This window comes from Aethalodelphis obliquidens, unplaced genomic scaffold (genome assembly GCF_003676395.1).
Source record: "Aethalodelphis obliquidens isolate GAN/ISIS:26980383/991018 unplaced genomic scaffold, ASM367639v1 scaffold81, whole genome shotgun sequence".
NCBI classification, from domain to species: domain Eukaryota; kingdom Metazoa; phylum Chordata; class Mammalia; order Artiodactyla; family Delphinidae; genus Aethalodelphis; species Aethalodelphis obliquidens.
In genome coordinates, this window is record NW_020838025.1 from 5,535,291 (window position 1) to 5,545,502 (window position 10,212).

Consider the following 10,212-nt stretch of genomic DNA (forward strand, 5'->3'; position numbering starts at 1 on the left):
TCCATTCTCTGATGGGTTCAAAACAAGTTGTTGAATTCTGGCTTGTCCAGTGTTTCTTGTTATAAGAATGGCAGTAATGGCTTCCAAGCTCTTTACAAGTTGGAGTTAAAGCTAGAATTCTTAGGAGTTATTTGGGCATGTTGATTTTGAGGTGTCTGTTGGATTCTTGCTACTCCAGGCATGGTTATGCACCTGCAGCATTGTCATTATCAGAGAGCCAGTGCAGAAATGCAGACTTTCAGGACCCGCCCCAGAACTACAAAATCAGAACTTGCATTTTAAAAGATCCACAGATCTTTCTGGAGATTTATCTGCACATAGATGTTCGAGAAATACTGTATTAGCAATGAAATGAAGATGTGGAAGAGACAACCATATGTACTGGAATCTCGAGTTAAGCAGAAAGGTCCAGGCTGGAGACATAAATTTCTGAATTTTTGTCATGTCGTTAGTATTTTAAGCCATGAAATGTTTCTTTTTCTAGGGAAGATGAGTGTCAATGCATCTGTAGTTGAATAAGTTGTGTTTATTCCTCATTGCAAGGTGAGAGAACCTACACCATGGAGAACCTGGAGTATCTCAGAAAAAATGTGCTAGAAAGGACTTGTTATAGGATTAGGACTAACGTTAGGTGATTTATGGGGGTGCGTAAGGAAGTAGGGCTTTGCTCTGGATTGAATGCAGTGAGGAAGTAGGGGTAATTTTATGATTGGATGTCTTCATAAATCTTTTCTGTAAGGTAGGAGGGTTAAAGCTAAAAGTGTAATAGGTAAAGAAGCAGCCATCAGTTATGGCCAGGATAAGGGAATGTTTGGTTATTCTAAAGGTTTGGACAATGTTCATGTTCCTCATGTGTGTTCAGACATTATTATGGAGTGGTCTTGTTTTTGTCTTGATCTATCCTGGTCACAGCGGTGTTGTCTGATATTGGTGTTCTAGAAATTGTTTATGTCCAACAGGAGAACACCAGGCCTACTTTTGAGTGCCAGGCCAGCTCTGGATGTCAGGGGTTGCTTTTCTCTTTCTCATCGGTCCTCAATATCTTCCCTCTATGCCCTTCTATGCCTTGTTTTGTGGGCATCTGGTCCTTCATGGAGTCCAGCCCATACTGTGAAAGCTTGTAATTTATATAGTCTTAACCTGAAAAGGGCAGAGGGCTTTATCTGCACTCATCTGTCCCAGCTACTAGTTGCTCTACTTATTTAACCTCCTCTAACCCAGAGGAGTTCAAAGAGGTTAAATAGTTTTCCACAGAGTAACCTAGATTACAAGGCAGAGCATTTAGTAGTAAGAGCATCCACCAGCCTTTAAGGCCTGTGTTTAAATGCTAGCAATAATACCTAAAGCAGCAAGTTGTTTAAAACCCTCTAGTTCCAGTTTCTTCCTCTAGGAAAAGAGCTGAATAAACTTCCCTTTCGGGATTGGCTGACACAATTAGACCTAGTGTTTAGAAAGCGGCTAAGGAAAGTCTGATGGCCATTTCAACAAATGGTGGTTATTGGTAGAAGTAACAGAAATAGTAGAAACGGGTGTAAAAATTGCTGGCATCTTCCCCTTGTCTTTGAACTCCCCATCTTGTCCCCACACCATTTATATCGCATTGGTTTGCCTTATTGGAAGATATGGTTCGAATTATACATTCTGAGTAAAACTTAACATTTGTTGATAATATAGAAGTATACACTCTTCAATTATGGGAGCCAATTAGTAAGATCACATGAAAGAGACATTTGAGTTGGAATCCAATGATTTATATTTGACTCCTGGCTTCATAACTGGGAAATTTACATCCTACAGCAACTTACCTGACCTTCTGAGTTGTAGATACCTCATCTGTTAAACAAGTATGAGGGGTGGGAGCTAGGGGAGAGTGTTTTGAAGATGACTTTGGGTAATATTTTTGTTTTGTAAGGTATTTTATATATTGTAAAGCTTTTTACAAAGAAAGTTCTATTATCATTCGGTCCTTAGGCATATTTTTATGTGCTCAATTTATTCCTTAAACTTATTTTCAGTTATGGAATGGAAAAACCAGGAAAGCATTCAAATTTCCCTCCAAGGTATTTGAGCTCATACCTTGGGACCCAATTCAGCGAAGCGTATCTAAATCAGTTGCCTTATGTTCTTGGGCTACCAACCAAGAATATAGTCAAATAATGGTGACCAACTTCAAATGCTGCTGTACCAAAAGACTGATCTACTGAGGGCTGTGCAGGAAGGGAAGGACAGGACTGCAAACATAATTTACCTATGGATGAGCCATAAAATACAACATTACCTAAGATAAAGTGCCCCCCTCACTCCCCCCCAAATATAAGCCAGTCCTAGTCATTTGTTCAGAAGAAAAGAAAAGAACAATGAACATTTACTAACACCATTGTCATTGTCTCAGGGGAGGATGCTAACTTTGAATGCCTACATTGTATCAGGCTGGAAGAGGTCCTCACAGGAGCCCTGAGGTTTCATTATTATTACCTTCATGTTACAGGTAGGAAGGGACTGGAGTTTAGAATGATTATGCAACTCGTCCCAAATCACACACCTAGTAAATGGCAGAGTGAGAATTGGAGGTAGATCTGTTTGAAGTGAATACATTAGACTTCTTTGAACTTATTGGGGTACTTACTGAGGGAAAAGTATCCCAGCTGAATGGCTCTTCTATTGTCTACATTCCAAAGTAAAATTAATGTTCCTAAAAGAAAGAGGAAGGAAGTTATAGAATTTCGATAAAGGGACATCTGAAAACCCATTTAAGGCATCCTGTCCCTCTGCCTGATGGGTGAATCCTTCTACAGCAGCTGGTCTAGGTCACAGTGACAGGGAAGGTTATAAGGTTCTTACATACCCAGAGCGAATTGTGGGAGACTGTAGCGTCCAACAATTCCAGCCCGATTGGATCTCCTCACTTAGGTCAGAGAGCCCATCCCTAACTCCTCTCTCGTGAAACGCATCATGTCTGACATGCATCTTCTCCCCACTCCTTTCAACTGCTTCCCAAAGGGTGAGAGATGTGAATGCCTTCCTCATGGCTCTCTTGTGGGTGATTGCTCCACCCACCATGGTCCCTCTAGGCCTAGCTTTTCTGAATTTCTTCCAACATCTGCTGGTGACATAAAAATCTGCCAAAGCAGTGGGCGGTTTCCCCAGCTTCCTCTTACAACCCTCCGAAGGATTCACAAATGTGAAAAACGTTGTGATATGACAACCTGCATGGTTTTTTTGTTTGTTTGTTTGTTTTGCAGTACGCGGGCCTCTCACTGTTGTGGCCTCTGTCATTGCGGAGCACAGGCTCCGGACGCGCAGGCTCAGCGGCCATAGCTCACGGGCCCAGCCGCTCCGCGGCATGTGGCATCTTCCCGGACTGGGGCACAAACCTGTGTCCCCTGCATCGGCAGGTGGACTCTCAACCACTGCGCCACCAGGGAAGCCCCAGCCTGCATGTTTTGACCTGTGTAGAATTTAGCAACTGTTGCTTATAAGGAAAATATTTATAGCCTCATTTTTTTTAATGCAAAAAAGAAAACAAATTGCAAATATTTTGTTGATTTTTTAAATCAAGTAAATGGAAATATGCTCTCCTTATAAAAAAAACATTTTAAATATAATATTCCTCTCAGAACTGTATTTAGTTTATGTCCTTAAGTATGCATATTTATCTGTATGAACTCCCAGAAAAAAATACACTTTGATCTTTTGTGTTTTAAAAAATAAATGAAGTACACTCATGATAGAAAAAAATATGCCACAATTAAAATGAAAGATGTAGACATCTAGGTAGTGATATATAAAGGTCTCTAAGCCTTGTAGTTCAGGAATAAAAACCAAGCTGCAGAACAATACATGCCATATTTGCTGCCTTAGTATTTCTAAGTGTGGGTTTCTAGACCTAAATCAAAGCGGCACTCTGACTGTTGAAACCACTGTGGCTTTCAAATTGTAAAGTCTCAACCAACACCTCATAGTAATAGATATCCCAATAGACGACGATCCACAGATCGATGGCAAATAAAGACTCCTACTCTTTTCCTCACTTTTGTAATCCTGGCCAAGGCACTCTATTTATTTGTCTCCCTAAAATTTAACATTTATTTCTCGACATCTCTGGGAGATATACAGAACAAAAAGAAGTGGTCCCTAATCTATTGGAGTTACAATCTATTCGGGGTAGAGAAAATACCACATAAAAATTTAAACAATGCAAACTAGTGTGTGGTTCATCGCCAGCTTTGATACAGCTGCTTGAAACTGAGGAGAGTTATTAGTTAGATCCATTAGACAATAACTAGCTTGTCTAGGTATTAGAAAATTGTAATCTGTCTTCACTTTGTTCTTGCAAAATTGCATACCCACCAAGCTTTACATAGCTTAGACAAGGTACCACAAGACTCACTTCACCACCCCCCATAAATAGTACCTCTGGCATACGAGCCTTAAGGTGTGTGCCCAAGTTGTTTTTCAGGAACAAGGAGTCACCTCTCATCCAGTTCAAACCTGTTGAGACCACCCTCACCTGGGCCTGCTCAAGTGTCTGATAGGTGACCTTTTGACATCAGAGGGCCAAAAACTCCACCCTCAGAACATACTAATGCCACAATTTTCTGAACATGTGTCCCATGAAGAAACACGAAGCTCATTTTTACCTGCGCAGAACGACAGTTACTTCACCTTTTTCCTACCTCCAATCACCTTCCCCCAAGTCTCAGACCACCCTGTTTCTTTATCCCTTAAATATCCCAAGCCCCTCGCCTTTGAGGAGGCAGATTTGAAACTTGTTCTTCTCTCTTCTTGCTTGACTGCTTCACGAAGAAACCTTTTCTTTGACGCAAACCTTGGTGTCTCAGCGTTTGACTTGGTGCCCATCGGGCAAATAAACCTGATTCGGTAACATAATGAATTGAGAAAGCGGGGGCTGTCTGTAGACTAGACTAGACTAGAGGTGATTCCTATAATCCAGAAATAGATAAGAATCGTTAGGGGTTGATGAATGATCTGGGTAGCCCATCTACCCGGTAATTCAACAAGGTCTTAATTGGCATCGTACACCGTGTCAAGAACCAGTATTCTCTATGTGTTGTGCAACATTTCACCTGGCCTGACTAATGAAAACTAAGTGCATTTGGAATGGAAATGACATATATGTAGATGAAGTGTTTGATGAGCTCTTTTGCAACCCTGATCTATGTAAACAAACACAAATAAAGGAAGAAAAACATCACTCAGTTAGCCTATCCAGGAGCAAGGTTTGAAAATGAAGATCCTTTTACCACTGACCTTTCTGGTTTTTATTAGTTCTCCAGGTTGGACAATAGAGAGGCACTACTACATAGGCATTAGAGAAACTACTTGGAATTATGCTCCTACTGGTAAATATATGCTCATTGTAATGCCTATTTCAGAAGATCAGTAAGTAATACCTTCACACTGAAAAAGCAGCTATCAGAAGCAAACGTTGATAATTATTATTCACTGATAAAATGCTGCTAAAGAATTTTCCATGATTGACCGTTTCAGGGCACATTTGCTATTAGAACCGCTTCCTTTGAATTTTTAGTATAAGCATGACATGGAAGACAGCTATTAATATAAATCAGAAATTGCTCCTTCCTGGGATTATTGCCACTCTTGCCCTCATGATGCATACTTCAGGGATTATCTCTAATTCTGTATTTATCATCGATTTTGTTTGAGTGGTGCTTAAGATGTAAAACAACGCTTTTCCTTCCCATATGGAGTCTATGGCAGAGATTGTAAAATTGCAGCTCTCTTCTTGATTTCTCTGTTCAGATCATTGGGACGAGGGAATCTAGAGGTTATGAGTCGGGTTCTGATTTACTCTGCTTGTGCGCCAAATTGCCCCCAATTCTACCAACAAATCCACGAATCATTGAAATGTGTAAACAATCTTAACTTGTAGGAATTGATCTGATGCTTGAGAGCTAAAATAACCACAGGGTAGGGTTAGAAACCTTTCGTGGTTCAGTACAAAGAATTTGGTAAGTCATTTAAACCGAAATACCATGTATATTACTTGCTACATTTGCATTTGATCTCTTCACCAGAACTTCCAAACTTCTCCTTGCCTACTACCCTGTTTTTGACTCCTTCTAGATTTTCACCAGTGTCTGGGTTTGCTCTATAAAATTAGGCTGTAACGCTTCTTACTTCTAGTTTCAGTAGATTTAACACTGTTTTCTTTCAAGTCAAACATTGTTCAAGTTCTTGTTTGTTTGTTTGTTTACAGAGAGTTTCAGTCCCAAACATATCTAAAACAAAGCCAAGATAGGATAGGACCTGTTTATAAAAAGGCTTTGTATTTTGAGTACACGGATGATACATTTCAAACGATCATTGAAAAACCATCCTGGTTGGGATTTTTAGGTCCAATCATGAAAGCAGAGACTGGAGACGTCATTTGTGTACATGTGAAAAATTTTGCTTCAAGAAACTATAGTTTCCATCCTCACGGAATCAACTCCACTAAAGAAAACGAAGGTAAGTGGGTCCCCTTTCCTTAGATTCCTGAGTTTTGCTTGTGAAGAGCATGAGACCAAAACCTCAGGAAAAGCAAGGTAATCGTGAACTAGGAGTAGTTTGGGGTGAATGTAGACTTTTACTTCAGATGTCTTTAATTTTTGTATCCCAGATTGTTCTGTAATTTCTCATTTGAAATGAGTAGACCCTTCTCCCTGCACCCAGTGCAATTTCTGGAAAAGAAAACACACTTTTCTCGTATGTAAATAAATAACTAATTGGGGGATGGATAGGAGACACTCATGAGCTAAATGTTAGGTTGGCAGAAATATTGTTCTGCCTTCATCTCATTTCCATTTCCTAGCGAATGAGGATTAGCTTCTTGGAAAACACCACTGTCAGGTGAAGTCACTATTTTCCAGACAGTAAGTATCTTCTCCCCTAAACATTCACACTCACAGCTGCCTGATGGTGTTGGAAAAAGGAAGGGAAGAGAAAGCTACCAAATAGGGTTTTGTGTTCAACATGGAGCAAGGTCGTCTCAAGAGATGATAAATGATAGGTTGGTCACCCTTCAAAGTCTTCTGTTGAATGAAGGAATGTTACCTATAATTATCAGATTCCAGCTTCCGGAGGTGGAGATCTGAAGCCAGATTCTAGGAGAGGAAGGAAAAAAAGAGAGCAAGACGCCAGCTTCAGACTAAGGTAGTAGCTCAGTATAATATCAGCTATGCAGAAGGCCACTTCCCGATGCCTGTGGGCAGCTTGTGGATGACATGGAAGCTCTTGAGGCCCTGGGTTCCAAAGTCTGATTTGCAGTATAGAACATACGGAGGGCAACTCAGGATCCTAGCTCTCTGTATCCAAGATCTAGTACATAGTAGGTACACAGTAAATATCTGTGGAATCTATCAATAAAGGTGATGCTAGTCTGTTAATATGCTGCCTGACTCATTCCAGTTTAGTCTGGAAACTGGCCAAGCTGGGCATTCAGGTAGAAACAAAGTAAGGGGGATCTAGGGAGACAGGAGGCAGGAGAAAGGAAGGCGGAGATGCACACTTTATTCTAAAAATACAAATTAACATCCATTCATGACTTAATGGAGAAAGCGTGGGTCACATGCAAAGCAGTGTCGTCCGGTGGTTACTGTGACCACACTGCAGGTTGTTTTCTAGGCGCTCTCTATCCTGATAACACTACAGGCCCACAAAAGGAAGATGACCGGCTAGAACCAGGGGCAGGGTATACTTACCGGTGGTTTGCAGAAGAAACTCAGGGGCCTTGTCCCAATGACAGTAACTGCATGACACGGATGTACCACTCCCATGTAGAAACTCTAAAAGATGTGGCTTCAGGACTTCTTGGACCAATTCTGACTTGTAAAAGAGGTTACATTGTAAAAATCTCATTGTAGCAATAGAGCCAACCGGGATACGTGGGGTCTCCCTCGCTCTTCCAGTGGAATTTTGCTATCAAATGACCTCTCTTTGCCTGGCTTGACCTTGATTCTCCAGTCAAGAAAGTAACGTTGCCACTGGAACTCTGAGCTCTAGATGGCAATCTTGAGTCCAATGCCTCCATTCAAGTCCAGGAGTGCAGGTTGGACACTAGATGGTAGTCAAACCCAGTAATCGTCACCTTAGCCACCTTCACACAAAACTCTGTCACCCTTCTACAGAGAAGTGTTGAAACCACAGCATGGGAGGAAACAGGGAGATGAGAGGCTGTCTGCCTGTTCCTTGCATGCTCAGTTCCTTAGGTTTCTGTCTGTGGAGGTGCAAGATTTTCCTTTTACATTTTGAGTGGAATCAGTTAGAATCACCAGTTTATTTCATAGCAAAAAGAATTTCTGCAAAGAGGAAGTTTTGCTGTTTTGTTTCAGGAACCCTGGATAGAGACATGGAAAAAAATATCCACGAGTCTTACGTTCTGATGTTTTCTATAACTGGAAAACCGTAGCTGGTATATGAATGACAATATTAATATATATACTGAATCTGGCCAAGTTAATACTAGAGTTTCTAGCTTCTGGGAGAGAAATCTCATGTGCTGTAAGATTATAAAGAACTTTCTCATTCATTATATCCTATAATTCTAACTTCTATGATTCTATTTCCCTATGTTTGAGTTGGTTTAAATGAGTTTTTATTTCCCAGTTTTTTACCCCAGGTATGCTGGTTGATAGGCAAGCCATCTAGTAAATTCTCTCGGTTTCCAAAGTCTCATAGCAAGTAAAGTTAAACAGATGCATTTGTTTCTAACATCTGATATTGATCAAAATTAGGTGGTGACAGCAGAGCAAAGATGTAATTTTAAGGTAATAAAATATTATAGAAGAACAAAGACATAACTGACCAGATATCTTATGGAAATGTGTTTCTATGTAGAACCTTTCAGAAAAGATGCTCCTGTTATCTCAGTCACCTTTGTCCTTGTTTTCTCCTTCCATGGACTTAGCTTCTTTCTATTCTTTTCCCCTTTTCACTGTTTCCCACTTTTTAGCTTACTTTTCCTCCTCTTGCCTCTAACTTTGTGTGCTCCTCAGCTTTAATCAGAAACAATGCTTATGGCCTCTTTTTTGGGAAAACAAATCAAGTCCTGTCGTAGATTATGCATGAGAACAATGATGATACTGCCAGGCTTATGTGACGAGAAAATGCATAGAATGTGTACCATGTGGCCTTGATCTAACATGCTTGATAGGTTAATTTATATCTGTTTTCAGCAATAAATGGATACATGTATGGGAATCTGCCCAATCTCACCATGTGTGCAGAGGACAGGGTCAAGTAGTATTTTATTGGCATGGGAGGTGTGTTGGACACACACTCCATCTTTACCCATGGACAAACTCTGATCTCTCGGAATCACAGAAAAGACACCGTTACTGTCTTCCCTGCCTCAATGCGAGATGCCTTCTTGGTGGCCAAGGGTGCTGGAGAGTGGATGCTGGGCTGTCAGATACATGGTAGGGATTTATTCCTTTTACATAATACAGGGTCAGGGGACTCCCAGGGTTACGACCCATTACAAATGCATCATCTTTCAAATGGGGGAAACTGCCATTGGGGAGGTTATAAGATGGCCTTTTGGAAAGTCAGTGACACAGTTAGGACTAGAACCCACGTCTCTGACACCTTTAACTTTATGGTAATAAACACTTTTAGGTATATAGGGATTATTTTTATTGTTGTTTTTATAAAAAGAAGTTTATATTCATTAGCTGGTAAACCTTACAAGAAAACCCTGAGTGTCAGACAGAGCATGTATTATTACACCTTTTTAAAATTATTTTTTATTTATTTATTTTATTTTTTTTGCGGTACGCGGGCCTCTCACTGCCATGGCCTCTCCCGCTGCGGAGCACAGGCTCCGGACGTGCAGGCTCAGTGGCCGTGGCTCAGGGGCCCAGCCGCTCTGCGGCATGTGGGATCTTCCTGGACCGGGGCACGAACCCGCATTCCCTGCATCGGCAGGCAGACTCTTAACCACTGTGCCACCAGGGAAGCCCAGAGATCTGTATCTTTAAACAACCACCAGGGAAGCCCACACCTTTTTTTTAAATTGAGAAAACAAGTTCCAAGAGGTTAAAACACTTACCCAAAACCCTATGAGAGCCAGGAATTATGTAGGACAAAGTAATTCTAATCCAGTACCCAGTAAACCTACTTATTTTAGTTTATTTCCCTGTTCAATCACACTTCACATTTAATGATAGGAAGGCCTGTTATGAAGTTATT

General features: G+C 40.8%; 1 protein-coding gene across 1 annotated transcript; it reads left to right on the forward strand.

The window, feature by feature from the left end:
- Positions 1 to 6,158: 6,158 nt before the first annotated feature.
- Positions 6,159 to 9,799, forward strand: LOC113612750 (ceruloplasmin-like; the record flags this gene model as incomplete). The annotated part of the gene is given in 5 exon segments (XM_027092869.1): positions 6,159 to 6,492; positions 7,648 to 7,860; positions 8,355 to 8,418; positions 8,420 to 8,523; positions 9,198 to 9,799. Coding segments are annotated over 5 exon segments (1,317 nt in total), but the record flags the coding sequence as incomplete, so codon positions are not given.
- Positions 9,800 to 10,212: the final 413 nt, after the last annotated feature.